This window comes from Piliocolobus tephrosceles, chromosome 1 (genome assembly GCF_002776525.5).
Source record: "Piliocolobus tephrosceles isolate RC106 chromosome 1, ASM277652v3, whole genome shotgun sequence".
Classification (NCBI taxonomy): domain Eukaryota; kingdom Metazoa; phylum Chordata; class Mammalia; order Primates; family Cercopithecidae; genus Piliocolobus; species Piliocolobus tephrosceles.
The window spans coordinates 93,821,720-93,836,785 of record NC_045434.1 but is presented as its reverse complement, the minus strand read 5'-3'; the positions used below and the strand labels follow the sequence as shown (position 1 = coordinate 93,836,785).

General features: G+C 47.1%; 1 protein-coding gene across 3 annotated transcripts in view; it reads right to left on the bottom strand.

Moving 5' to 3' along the window:
* Positions 1-15,044, bottom strand: part of PMF1 (polyamine modulated factor 1) — a 27,294-nt gene extending 12,250 nt beyond the window's left edge. For all 3 annotated transcript variants that reach the window (XM_023214042.1, XM_023214043.1, XM_023214044.1), the window contains exon 1: positions 14,712-15,044. In XM_023214042.1, the coding sequence (XP_023069810.1) occupies positions 14,712-14,872 (161 nt within the window). In that variant the 5' untranslated portion in view covers positions 14,873-15,044. The remainder of the gene's footprint in view (positions 1-14,711) is intronic.
* Positions 15,045-15,066: the final 22 nt, after the last annotated feature.

Here is a 15,066-nt window from a genome sequence, read left to right as displayed (position 1 = left end):
AACATAACATAACATAACATAACATAACATAACATAACATAACATAACATAACATAACATAAATTTAAAAGAAGTTTTAAATTTCGGCTCACTGCAACCTCTGCCTCCCAGGTTCAAGCAATTCTCGTGGCTCAGCCTCCCAAGTAGCTGGGATTACAGGTGCCTACCACCACACTCAGCTAATTTTTGTATTTTTAGTAAAGACAGGGTTTCACCATGTTGCCCAGGCTGGTCTTGAACTCCCAATCTCAGGTGATCCACCCACCTCGGCTTCCCAAAGTGCTGGGATTACAGGCGTAAGCCATTGAGCCTGGCCAAAAAAATTTTTTAAATTCTTGACTATTTGCCCCAAGTGTCAAATTTTATCTTCTTACGCAAATTATAATATCCTTGTGGACAGGGATGCCTTCTGCAATGCTGCTGGGATCTCCAGGGTGCCCACAACCATGTTAGATGCACAGCAGCATGTAAGACACTCTGTAGACTGGGTGACTGGGGCTAAGGTAAGGCCTGGGCTGCCCACCCTGGACTCCAGGATCCCAGGACCTGAAAAGCGTGGGAAGAGGAGTCCTCCCTCAGGAGCCTCCTTTGCAACCTCTCTGTCAAGGCCCCTCTTCACCCCATGATGGGACGGTCTCTTGGCCCTGGCATCCAAGAGTACATAAGAGGTCACTGAGCTACCCAGTGCATACTGGGTAACTTTATTGGTTCTCTGGACAGACTGACTGTCATTTTCCCTAGGTTCAAATCCTATCTCTACCACTCATCAGCTGGTGACCTCGGACAACTTCTTTACCTCTATAAGCCTCAGTTTCCTCCTCTGTCAAATGGGGATAGTAACTATCTAGGTCTCACAAAATTACTGTGCAGATTAAGTGAGGTAAAATATACAAAGTCCTCAGTATGGTGCCCAGCACATTGAAATGCATCATGTTAGCTACAATTATTCTTACTAATCTCAAAATAAGAGTCCTCACTGCCCTTCAGAAGTACCGAAGTCAGTAACTTGGCTTCCCAGAGATGGGAAGTCTCCTCCCCAGTGGAAGGCAGGTGCTAGTGAATGAGGCTTGTGTACAATTGCATGTGCAGAAACCAACCCAGCAGGGGTAAGAACCAGCTGTCAGGATTTGTCCCCACCAGACAGAAAAGGCCAAATTGTGGCCCCAAAAAGGCTAAATTTATCAGAAATGAAAGTAACTTTTAAAAACCACATTTACTGAGTTTCAAAACTGAGATGATGATATTAACTGATTTTAACCTGCTATTTTTTCTCAGGAGGCCAAGGCAGGAGGATCACTTGAGCCGAGGAGTTCGACATCGGCCTGGGCAACATGATGAGACCCTGTCTCCACAAAAAAAATTTTTTAATAAAAATTAAAAAATTAGCTGGTCACAGTGGCTCACGCCTGTGATCCCAGCGCTTTGGGAGGCCGAAGTGGGGGGGATCACTTGAGGTCAGGAGCTCGAGACCAGCCTGGCCAACATGGTGAAACCCCATCTCTACTAAAAATACAAAAATTAACCAGGTGTGGTGGTACATGCCTGTAATCTCAGCTACTTGGGATGCTGAGGCAGAAGAATCGCTTGAACTCGGAAGGTGGAGATTGCAGTGAGCAGAGATCATGCTGCTGCACTCCGGCCTGGGCAACAGAGTGAGACCTCACCTCAAAAAAATAACAAATAAATATTTAAAATATTTATTTAAAAAATATTTAAATAAATTTGACTTCAGAATATTTAAGCACAGAATCAGGCTCTGGTCATTTGCCAATCTGTTGGTTTACATACGCAGATAAATTGTGCAGGACAGCATGGAAAGACAAAAGAGGGTAACAGTATCACGGTGTACACAGTGCTAAGAGAGCCAAAAAAAGGAGCCAGGACTTGCTTTCTTTCCCTGTGGTAACCGCCCAACTGAAGGCCTGTTTCACAGGTTGTCCACCAGAGGGCAGGTGGGGACCAGCACTTCCGTCCCAATGAAGGAGTGGAGAGCCGGGAAGGCTGAGAAGAAAACAAATAGAAGCTGGGGACGCAAAGGCAGAATGGTACAATGGACTTTGCAGACTCGGGTGGGGGGTGGGGGTGAGGGATAAAAGACTACACATTGGGTACAGTGTACACTGCTCGGACGATGGGTGCATCAAAATCTCAGAAATCACCACTAAAGAACTTATCCATGTAACCAAACACCACTTGTTCCCCAAAATACTACTGAAATTTAAAAAATTAAAAGGCCGGGCGCGGTGGCTCACGCCTGTAATCCCAGCACTTTGGGAGGCCGAGGTGGGCGGATCACAAGGTCAGGAGATCGAGACCACGGTGAAACCCCGTCTCTACTAAAAGTACAAAAAACTAGCCAGGCGCGGTGGCGGGCGCCTGTAGTCCCAGCTACTGGAGAGGCTGAGGCAGGAGAATGGCAGGAACCCAGGAGGTGGAGCTTGCAGTGAGCCGAGATCCCCGCCACTGCACTCCAGCCAGGGGGACAGAACCAGACTGTCTCAAAAGAAAAAAAAAAAAAAAAGCTGAGGACTGGAGTGACAGAAATTCTTGCTCTTCATCCCCTATTCACTATACAGCTGTCCATTTCATTAAGAAATGTTTCTCATCTGGGCGTGGTAGCTCATGCCTGTAATCTCAGTACTTTGGGAGGCTGAGGTGGGCAGATCACCTGAGATCAGGAGTTCGAGACCAGCCTGGCCAACATGGCAAAACCCCATCCCTACTAAAAATACAAAAATTAGCAGGGAGCGGTGGCAGGCACCTGTAATCCCAGCTACTCGGGAGGCTGAGGCAGGAGAATCGCTTTAACCTAGGAGGCGGAGGTTGCAGTGAGCCAAGATCGCACCACTGCACTCCAGCCTGGGCGACAGAGCAAGACTTTGACTCAAAAAGGAAAAAAAAAAAATTCTCCATTCAGTCTTTTTCTCTCTCCACTTTCTGGTCCTGTGTACACTGGGAAGCCCCAGGACTGAGAAAGGGAGACGAGGAAAGAAGAAAGGGATAAATGTTTCTTAATGAAATAAGAGGAAAGTCTCCAGGCCAGTGATTCAAGATGAATGGTTGTATTAAAAGGTTATCCTTTAAAAATTCGTCTTCTGACAGGTACAAAGTTACAATTAGATAGGAGGAATAGGTTCTGGTGTTGTACAGTAGAGTGACTACGGTTAACAGTAAAATATTACATATTACCAAATAGCTAGAAGAGAGGCTTTTGAAGGTTCTCACCACAAGAAATGATAAATCCATGAGATTACATGCTAATTACCCTGATTGGATCATTATATAACATAGATATGTACCCTATAAATATGTACAATTACAATGTGTCAATTAAAAATACTTAAAATCAATCCTAATTATATCTTTAGGTTATTTGGTCTCTTGGACTAACTTAACCTTTCATTGTTTAGCTTCTTCTTTGAAAACTGCTGGAAAACTTCAAAAATCTGAAATTGGGATACTTTTCCTGAGAAAGATGGAAAAAACTTTGTGGTTTGATATTAGCATGAAGATAAAAAATACCAGCAGGATAATTATATTCATTTAATAGACACTTACTGAGCACCGACCAGGTACCAGGCCAAGCTTGGTGGTACAAACCCAAAGACGAGACAGTACAATTCCTGCTGTCAAAGGGATTGCTGATCAGCCTTCAGGAAAATGAGCATGAAAGAGCATGGGGTCTTAGCAGGGGCTCCGGAAAGACTCCCTAGAGGAAGCAATGTCAGAGAGAGAAGCAGGAGCTGGCCATGGGATAGGAGAAGAGCAGCATGGAGTAAGCTCAGGGAGTGTAGCTGAAGGGTGGGGTGTGTGTGTGTGTGTGTGTGCATGAGCACCTATGTGCACGTGTGTGAAGATGCAGTAATAACAGGAAACTGAGAACCTATTACTGCCAGGCCCTGTTCTATGCACTCTACATAACTCATTGAATTCTTACTATGAATGACCTTATGAGGGGGGATTCTATTATCATCACCCTCATTTTTCAGATGAGGAAGTTGAGGCAGAGAGAAGCTTGCCCAGGGTCACACAACCAGCATATGATGGAGCCAGTTAGGACGCAAGCCAGGCCATCTGGCCATGTTGGCTTCCATGCAGGGCCAGACAAAGAGTCTGGAGTGTGGATGTATCATGACCAGAGGAGCTAGAAAAGGGACTGAAGCAGAGATGTGATATGAACAGATCTACACCTTAGGATGCGCACTCAGCTGCTGTGTGAGGGTGGATTCAGGAAGCACAGCTGAGACAATGGCAGCCCGGAGCAAGGCAGAAACAGTGGGGACAGAGAGAGGTGGATGGTCTGGAAACATACGGAGGGAAAGTATGAGCATGCCAGCCCTGGAGCCACACACCACAGTTTGATGACTCATGCCCACCCTTCAGAAACAAATCACCACCAGTAGCAGGCATCACCTGCACATTCAAAGAGGGTGAGATATTTCCAGGGCATTTACAGTCAGAACAGTTTATATATTAAACCACTCTTTTTCCTGTGACGAACTATTTCCTATGAACACCAACAACAGTCTTTGGCACTAGTTTAAAACTCTGAGTTCATTACAAATGCAATTCGCTTTCTCCCTCTTTTCTTGGTCACTGCCAGACGTAGACTTTAAGTCACTTTACGCATCTTACCCTGTGCGGCATATCCTAGGTCAGAAGACTGGACCACAAGGACATCTCTAAGTATGGCATCTAAGAACTCAAGAACTGTCTCCAGACACGGTGGCTCACGCCTATAATCCCAGCACTTTGGGAGGCTGAGGCAGGTGGATCACCTGAGGTCAGAAGTTTGAGACCAGCCTGGCTAACATGGTGAAACCCCGTCTCTACTAAAAATACCAAAATTAGTTGGGCGTGGTGGCGGGTGCCTGTAATCCCAGCTAATCAGGAGGCTGAGGCAGGAGAATCACTTGAACCCAGGAGGCAGAGGTTGCAGTGAACAGAGATTGCACCACTGCACTCCAGCCTGGGTGACAGAGTGGGACTCCATCTCAAAAAAAAAAAAAAGGCCAGGTGCAGCAGCTCACGCCTGTAATCCCAGAACTTTGGGAGGGTGAGGCAGGCGGATCACAAGGTCAGGAGTTAGAGACCAACCTGGCCAATATGGTGAAACCCCGTCTCTAATAAAAATACAAAAATTAGCTGGGCGTGGCGGCGTGCGCCTGTAGTCCCAGCTACTCTGGAGGCTGAGGCAGGAGAATTGCTTGAACCCGGGAGACGGAGGTTGCAGTGAGCCAAGAGCACGCCACTGCACTCCAGCCTGGGTGACACAGCAAGACCCTATCTCAAACAAAACAAAACAAAACTGTCAAACACCTCTTGCTCCCTTAGCCCCCACAAACCAACACATGCGGCACAGTTGCCAGGGTGCTGGAAGCACCTGTAGCAGACCCAGCTTCTCTCTGAATAGTACTAACTGGTCCTCAATCTGAGCCCCACTAACGATGCCTCTAACCAACTGCCTCTCTTGGTGGGTCGTGGTTTGTAACAAAACACAAAAAGGAAGCACCCCTGTCTGCTTGCTTTAGCTCAACAGGAGAAGAGTTTTCAGATGGCTCAGGAGGCCATGGGGACAGAAAAGTACCCTTCATTTCCAGAGACCAAGGCAGAGGTTACAAAGGGTAGGCTCCAACAAGGCCATGTTTCTCTGCTCTGAAGCCTGAGAGAGAACATATTGGGGAGTCTTTCCCTCGGCCAAGATAATGAAAGAAAGACAGCTTAAAGGAAGACAGCAGGGTGTGAATCCACGGGATCCGAAGCCCACCGTGGCCAATCATCTTTCAGTCTTTTCAGGTGCATCATATAATGTACCCTCTCACTCAAACTGACATTTATGTGGAAAATATGCTGAATTGTGGTATTCGTTATCCTTTTGGATAACGAACATGTGAATAAACTCACATTAACTATGGTCAGACTCCTGTCCCAGGTGTAAGTACTTCATTCTTGGGACTGAGGACTTTAAAGGCTTTTAACTTAATGGCTTGGGACTGGAGAAAAGTCAAGTATTTGCATACATCTTAAAAGTCTGTATTTGGCTAAGAGCAGTGGCTCACGCCTATAGTCCCAGAACTTTGGGAGACCGTGGTGGGCGGATCACCTGAGGTCAAGAGTTTGAGACCAGCCTGACCAACATGGAGAAACCCCATCTCTACTGAAAATACAAAATTAGCCGGGTGTGGTGGTGCACGCCTGCAATCCTGGCTACTCGGGAGGCTGAGGCACGATAATCGCTTGAACCTGAGAGGTGGAGGTTGCGGTGAGCCGAGATCACGTCATTGCATTCCAGTCTGGGCAATGAGAGCAAAACTCATCTCAAAAAAAAAAAAAAAAAATCTGTATTCATATATGACACTGAGCCCTTTCTCTGTGGAAACCAGCTGAGAGTAAGCTCCTATTTAATCAAACGAGGAGAAGGATGTTCTAGTGAGGAGAAGCAGCAGCGGGAAGACAAGGTGGCAGGGGTGAAGGCAGGGGGCAGTACTCAGTGCAGAAGAGCTTCCATGCCCATGTGTGTGTCTGCACTGGCACTCAGGTGTGCATGCGCTGTACCCCCATGGCCCTGACTTGGGGCTGGTGAGATGGGAAGGAATGGCCTTGCACGCCGTGCTAAGGAGCTGCATTAATTCTGGAAGCAACCCTGAACCAAATAAACATTTTAAGCAGGAGAAGGGGATCAAATCTGAGCTGTAGACTGGAGGGAGGACACAAGACTGAAGCTGGAGGGCCAGTTTGGAGGCAGGTGCAAGAGCCCAGTGAGACAGTCAGGGCCTGAATTCAGACAGTGTCAGCAAGGATGGAAAGGAGGAGTCGGAGGCTAGAGAGGCTGGAGTCAACAGGGGTGGGCAGCTGAATGGAAGTGAAAGTGATGGATGTGCCAACGAGGACTCTCAAATCTTTAGCCTAGAGAATGGATAGTGGTGATTCCTTCAACCAAATCAGGGATCACAGGAAGGAAAGAGGTGGAAAAGAAATCCTGTTCCCATGCTGAGGTGATGATTCTGTGGGACATCAAGTGGAGATCTGTAGTAGTAGACTATTGGAGATAGAGGCCTGAAACTCAGGGGAGATACTGCTTGGGATTCTCCATTTATCTAAAACTATGTACTGAATGTCTCCTGTATGCCAGGCACCGTGATGAGTAAAGAATAGAGAATGATGAACAAGATAGACAAGATTCTGCCCTCAAGGACTTTAGGTTTTATGTAGGGGAGACTGACCACAAATAAGTAAACAAGCAGACAACAGTACAGCAGACTGCAATATGTGCTATGAAGGAATAAATAACTGGTGTCTATCACGACAAATAACCAGGGGAGCAAGGCGGCCTTACAGAGGGTCAGGGAAGAGATGGAGGAAGACCATTCTTGGCAGAGCAAAGAGCAAGTACAGATGCCAAGGCAGGAAAGCACTTGAAGTTCCAGGCAATGAAGAGGTCAGTATGGCTGAGTATGAGTGCAGCGGGGCACAGGAGGTAGGCAGGGCCTGGAAGCCCTGGTGAGGAGCAATGGACAGTTACCAAAGGCTTTCAGTAGCAGCGAGACATCAGATGGGAGGAGCGGGTGAAAGTAAGGAGAGGGCAACGTTCACATGTTTAAAGGATAGGAGAAGAAGAGCCTGGGAAGGAGCAGCTAGTCAGATAAACGGGCAGAGAAGGATGTCAGAAGCCAAGGGAGAAATCTGAAGAACAGAGGAGTGGTTAACAATGTCAAAGGCTACAAGGAAAGCAAGTATGTTAACATTTTAAAAATATAAGGCCGGGCGCGGTGGCTCAAGCCTGTAATCCCAGCACTTTGGGAGGCCGAGATGGGCGGATCACGAGCTCAGGAGATCGAAACCATCCTGGCTAACACGGTGAAACCCCGTCTCTACTAAAAAATATGAAAAACTAGCCGGGCGAGGTGGCGGGCGCCTGTAGTCCCAGCTACTCGGGAGGCTGAGGCAGGAGAATGGCGTGAACCCGGGAGGCGGAGCTTGCAGTGAGCCGAGATCGCACCACTGCACTTCAGCCTGGGCGACAGAGTGAGACTCTGTCTCAAAAATAAACAAATAAAATAATAATAATAATAAAAAATATATATATCCAGCTGGGTGCAGTGGCTCACGCCTGTAATCCCAGCCCTTTGGGAGGCTGAGGCAGGTGGATCACCTGACGTTAGGAGTTCAAGATCAGCCTGGCTAACATGGTGAAACCCCATCTCTACTAAAAATATAAAAATTAGCTGGGCGTGGTGGTGGGCACCTATAATCCCAGCTACTCAGGAGGCTAAGGAGAATTGTTTGAACCTAGGAGGTGGAGGTTGCCGTGAGCTGAGATCACGCCACTGCACTCCAGTCTGAGCAACAAGAGTGAAACTCCGTCTGAAAAAAAATAAAATATACACACACACACACGCACACATATATATGTACATATCTCCAAAGTATTTAGCAACAAAGAGGTGATTAATAACGCTGAAAGGGGTAGTTGTAAAGGAAGGGTGGCAGAAAGCCCCAAGATGAGGAAAACTTGGAGACAGGCTGGGCGCAGTGGTTCACACCTGTAATATCAGCCCTTTAGGGGGCTGAGGCGGGAGGATTGGGAAGTTGGATCCTAGAAGTTGGAGACCAGCCTCGGCAATGCAGTAAGACCCCATTTATACAAAAAAATTAAAACAAAAATATTAAAAAATTAGCCAGGTGAGGTGATGCATGCCTGTAGTCTCAGCTACTCAGGAGGATGAGGCAGGAGGATCACTTGCACACAAGAGTTCAAGACCAGCATGGGCAACATTTCAAAACCCCATTTCTACAAAAAATACAAAAACTAGCTGGGTGTGGTACTGTGTTCCTACAGTCCCAGCTACTCGGGAGGCTGAGGTGGAAGGATCACCTGAGTTGAGGAGGTGGAGGTTGCAGTGAGCTGTGATCGTGCCACTGCACTCTGGTCTGGGCTACAGAGCATGACCTAGTCTCAAAGAGAAAAATAAAATTAGTTGAGCGTGGTGATATACACCTGCAGTCCCAGCTACTTGGGAGGCTATGCTGGGAGGATCACTTGAGCCCAGGAGGTTTAGACTACAGTGAGCCATGATTGTGCCACTGTACTCCAAACTGGGCAACAGAGCAAAACCCTGTCTCTAAATAAATAAAGAGAAAAGATGGGACTTGCTGGACCAAACATAAGGTTTCCTACAAGGGCCTGGTTTTAAGAACCCACATGCGCTGGCAGAGACAGGCAGATTGGTGGGGCAGGAGAAAGACTCAGGGACATAGTGGGCCCAGAGCTGGCCATTTGGTAAGGTGGCTCCATCAAGCAATGGAGATGAGCTGTGTAGTTGATGGTATTTGGGAAAGTCAGAAAAATAAGGCTGGCTTGAGACGATCACTTTATACCTTAATCCAGCCAGAAGAAAGATTTAAAGAGTGAAACGATGAAACAGCTAACAGAAGAAAACACTGGAGATTATCTTTGTGACCTAGATGTGGGCATAGTCTTCATAAAAAAGACCCCAAGGGTCAGGCATGGTGGCTCACGCCTGTAATCCCAGAACTTTGGGAGGCTGAGGCATGCAGATCACCTGAGGTCAGGAGTTTGAGACCAGCCTGGCCAAAATGGTGAAACCTCGGTCTCTACTAAAAATATAAAAATTAGCTAGGCATGGTGGTAGGCACCTGTAGTCCCAGCTACTTGGGAGGCGGAGGCATGATAATTGCTTGAACCTGGGAGGAGAAGGCTACAGTGAGCCAAGATCACACCACTGCACTCCAGCCTGGGTGACAGAGTGAGACTCCGTCACAAAAAATAAAAATAAAAATAAAAAAACAAACAAGACCCCAAAAGCACAAATCATAAGGTGAAAAAAAAATGAATGGAAGTAATTACATGAAAATTAGGATTAAAAAAATAAATGGATTAGGCAATATCTGTTTTTTGTTGTTGTTGTTGTTTGAGATGGAGTCTCGCTCTGTCACCCAGGTTGGAAGGCAGTGGCACAATCTCAGCTCACTGCAACCTCTGCCTCCCAGGGTCAAGCAATTCTCCTGCCTCAGCCTCCCGAGTAGCTGAGACTACAGGCGCCGCCACCACGCCCGGCTAAGTTTTTTGTATTTTTAGTAGAGATGGGGTTTTACCATGTTGGCCAAGATGGTCTCAATCTCTTGACCTCGTGATCCACCCACCTCAGCCTCCCAAAGTGCTGGTGATTACAAGCGTGAGCCACCTCGCCTGGCCTATATCTGGCATTTTTTAAATGGCTCTTTGAGTTAGTCAACAGGCTGAGAAAAGGAGTCAGGAGGATCCATACAGCTCATAAAGAGTCTGCAGGGATAACTGCATTTCTCTTCTGTGTCATCCTCTTAGGGGAAAATGGAAACAGTTAAAATGTGTGCTGCTTTTTATTTAATTGAAGACTTCTGTTCCTCAAAGGACACCATCAACAAAGTTATCACCCAATAGACAGATATCTCCTTCTATACTAGCAACTCTAGCAAATCAACAAGATAAAAAAACTCCATTTTTAAAAAGGTCTGAAAATCAAAGGGTGGAGGAAATGAGCAGACAGTTCTCAGAGGAGGAAGCCGAAATGACTAAGTACATGAAGAAATGCCCAAACCTACCAGGAATCAGGGACACACAAATTAAAACAAGATACCCCTTTCACACTTGGCAGAATGACAAATATTAGAATAGTAAAAACCCAGTGATGGTGAGGAGGTGGGGGACAAGAACAGCTTTTCTGGAAAGTAATCTGATGGAACACAGGTAGGTATAAACTCTGGGATCTAGTGATCCCTCTCCCAGTTATATGTCTCAGAGAAATTCTAGCACTAGCTCCTGAGGAAATGTACAAGGATATTCACCCTGGAATAATTTATGGATGAGGAGCTGATAGGAAATGGGTAAGTGGTGGATGCATATCAAGGACTGACAGGCAGCACTAAGAAGCTATGAACCATGTGCACTTTTAGAACATGGTTAGATCTTTTTTTTTTTTTTTTTTGAGGTGAAGACTCGCTCTGTTGCCCAGGCTGGAGTGCAATGGTGCAATCTCAGCTCACTACAACCTCCCCGCCTCCCAGGTTAAGTGATTCTCCTGCCTCAGCCTCCCAGATAGCTGAGATTACTGGTGGGCATCATGACACCCGGCTAGTTTTTGTATTTTTAGTAGAAATGGGGTTTCACCATGTTGGCTAGGCTGGTCTTGAATTCCTGACCTCAAGTGATTCACCCACCTCGGCCTCCCAAAGTGCTGGGATTACAAGCATGAGCCACCACGCCTGGCCTGACAAGGTTAGATCTTGAAAACAATGTTGTTGAGTAAAAAATGGCATATGTAGCACAATATCATTCATATAAATTTAAAACATAGACAAAAATATAACATATTTTACAAGGATACATCAAATGCCACTTCCTTACCCTCCTCCTCACCCTGACTCCTCTTCCCCATTGCTCTCTATTCCTTTACAACTGATTTTATTTTATTTATTTTTTTGAGACAGAGTCTCACTCTGCTGCCCAGGCTAAAGTGCAATGGCGCGATCTCGGCTCACTGCAACCTCCGCTTACCAGGTTCAAGCGATTTTCCTGCTTCAGCCTCCCAAGTAGCAGGGATTACAGGCATGCGCCACTAGGCCCGACTAATTTTTGTATTTGTAGTAGAGATGGGGTTTCACTATGTTGGCCAGGCTGGTCTCGCTTCTGACCTCAAGTGATCCACCCACCTCCGCCTCTCTAAGTGCTGGGATTACAGGTGTGAGCCACTGTGCCAGGCTCAATTTTATTTTTTTTTAAGGGTACTAGAATGTCTACTCCATGAAGATTGGAACCTTGTCCATCCTGATCACTGACTTATCTCCAACAACTAGAACAAACCCTGGGACACTGTCAATGGTCAATAAATATTTGTGTTATAAATAAGTGGCCAAGGCAGGCAGATCACCTGAGGTCAGGAGTTCAAGACCAGCCTAGCCAACATGGCAAAACCCCATCTCTACTAAAAATATGAAAATTAGCTGGGCGTAGTGGTGCATGCCTGTAATCCCAGCCACTCGGGAGGCTGAGGCAGGAGAACTGCTTGAACCTGAGAGGCGGAGGTTGCAGTGAGCCAAGATCATGCCATTACACTCCAGCCTGAACAACAGAGCAAGACCCTGTCTCAAAAATAAATAAGTAAATAAATAAATAAATAAATGGGCCGGGCACTGTGGCTCATGCCTGTAATCCCAGCACTCTGGGAGGCTAAGGTGGGAGGATCACTGGAGCCTCAGAGTTTGAGACCAGCTTGGGCAACACAACAAGACCTCATCTCTAAAAGAAATACAAACAAACAAACAAACAAACAAATAAATAAATAAATAAATAAATGGGGGACATATAACTAAGAGAAAGTGGGGGCTGTGAGAGGGGAGACAAGGGCAAGAATGAGTAGGGAAAAATAAATACAACAAGGGAGGGACTGTGCCACAACATATGATGATGACGTGCCATGACTGGTTCATAAAAGTGATTACAAATTATTTTATCAAATTCATTATTATGGCAAACTAGGCCCTGCATGATAAGGCTCTCACCTGCCTCTCCAGCCTCATTTCATTTTACTCTGATCACTATGCTGTAGCCAAGGAGGGCTCTGCCAGTTCCTGGAATATATGATCACCTCAGGGACTTTGCACAGGCTGTCCCCTTTGCCTATACACTCTTTCTGTAATTCTTCAAAAAGGTGGTTCCAGCTAGGTGCGGTGGCTCATGCCTGTAATCCCAGCACTTTGGGAGGCACACATGAGTGGATCGCTTGAGCTCAGGAGTTTGAGACCAGCCTGGCCAACATGGTGAAACCCTGTGTTTGCTAAAAATACAAAAATTAGCTGGCTGTGGTAGCAGGCACTAGGAGGCTGAGGGAGAATTACTTGAACCCCAGGAGGTGGAGGCTGCAGTGAGCTGAGATGGAGCCACTGCACTCCAGCCTGGGCAACAGAGCTAGACGCTGCCTCAAAATAACAATAACAATCATCATCATTATCATCATCATCTGGTTCTTTCTCATCCTTCAAGTTTCAGCTGAAATGTCACTTCTCAGAATGGGCGTCCCAACCAAACTATCTACTGGTATCATTACCTGTTCATATCTCTTTTTTTTTTTTTTTTCTTTTTTAGAGGCAGGGTCTTGCAATGTCACCTAGGCTGGAGTGCAGTGGGGCTATTATAACTCACTGAAGCCTCAAACTTCCAGGCTCAAATGATACTCTTGCCTCAGCCTCCCAAAGCACTGGGATTATAGGCACGAGTCACTATGCCTGGCCTTATCATCTTACCAGGCTATGCGATGATGTTGTTGGTGTCTCTACCCATTGAATGCAAGCTCCAAAAAGACAAGAGACCTTGTCTGCCTCATGGTATCCCCAGCACCTGACACAGAGAAGGCACTCAAATATTTGATGAGTCATGAGTGAAAAGAGAGATCATTAATTATGTGTAGGAAAGGTAAAGTGCTGAACCCAGGAGAAATGGACTGGGAATAAATGAGAGTCCTGATGAAGCCAAAGAACAAAGAAGTGGGGATAGAGAGGGCTAGAGGAGGAGAGGCTGTGGTCAGGACTCCAAACTCCCGGAAGCGTTTCAACACTGATGTGCAGGGGTGGTGGGATCATGGGCAAAACTCTTGAATCATATACACTGTATAAAAGTCAAGGCCGGGCGCGGTGGCTCACGCCTGTAATCCTGGTACTTTGGGAGGCCGAGGTGGGTGGATCACAAGGTCAGGAGTTCGAGACCAGCCTGGCCAACATGGTGAAACTCTGTCTCTACCAGTAAAGATACAAAAACTTGGCAGGGCGTGGTGGTGGGCGCCTGTAATCCCAGCTACTTGGGAGACAGGGGAATAATTTGAACCCGGGAGGCGGAGGTTGCAATGAGCCAAGATCGCACCATTGCACTCCAGGCTGGGCGACAGGGCGAGACTCCATCTCAAAAAATAAAAATAAATAAAATAAAAGTCGAGACAGGAAAAATGTTTCTTTTCATGGTAACACATTTAGTCCTGGCAATCTCCCAGTGAAGAAGATATTCTCATAATAGCTAACAAATATTTCTATGTGGCAAGTCTTGTCCTAGGCGCCTTAGGTGTATTTACTTATTTAATTCTCAAAACGACCCTATGAGAAAGGTACTATTGTTGCCATTTGACTGATAGGAGCCGAAGAGGGACAGGGGGCTTACGTCTTACTCATATAGTAGTGGGCCGCGACTTAAACCCTGATCTGTAGACGGGCGCGGTAGCCCGAGCCTGCAGTCCCGGCTACTTGGGAAGCTGGGGCGGGAAGATCGCTTGAGCCCAGGAGGTCGAGACGGCAGTGATCACCCCACTGCACTCCAGCCTGGGCGACAGCGTAAGGCCCTATCTCAAAGATTAAAAAAAAAAAAAAAAAAAAAAAAAACCCTGCTCTAATTTGCAATGGCTCTCTCTCTCCTCCCAGCCACCTGAAGTTTTAGTGAAAACGGGGCTTCCTGGAGAAAGGAGTAGCTAGCTATCCCGGTCCGCTACAGATTATCGGTGTGTGAATACCCTGATTCCTCCGGCTCAGAATTTGACTGGGTCGCCTGGTCCGACTGCCCCGCCCCCGCCGTGGACCTACGTGACCGCGCGCCGGCCTGCGGCCGTCCTGATCTCGCGGGATTTGAGCTTCGGTGCGGACAAACCCTCCCACCGCGGCTCCCTCCACTTTACCTGCCGGCGGCGACCAGCTTCTGAAGAAAAGTGTCCACCATGGTGTCGAGGAGCTTCACCCTCGAAATGGTAGTGCCGGGTGGCACAGACTCTGGAGACGACCCCTCATGCCTTTTTTCCTCACAGCCGCCGCCTAGATTGGCGCTACTTGCTTCGGCCATGTTGAAGTTGAACCGCCAAATCTAACTGGCCCGGCCTCCCTGCCCGCCGGAGTTCCCGATTGGCCGCTCCCGCGACGGGCGCCTCCGATTGGAAGCGGTAGAACGTCTGTCACCGAGCAGGGCGGGGGCGGGAAAGTCATCGGAGGCTGAGTGTCGCAGAAAGGCGAGGCTTTGCGCGGTGGGATGTCCGCGAC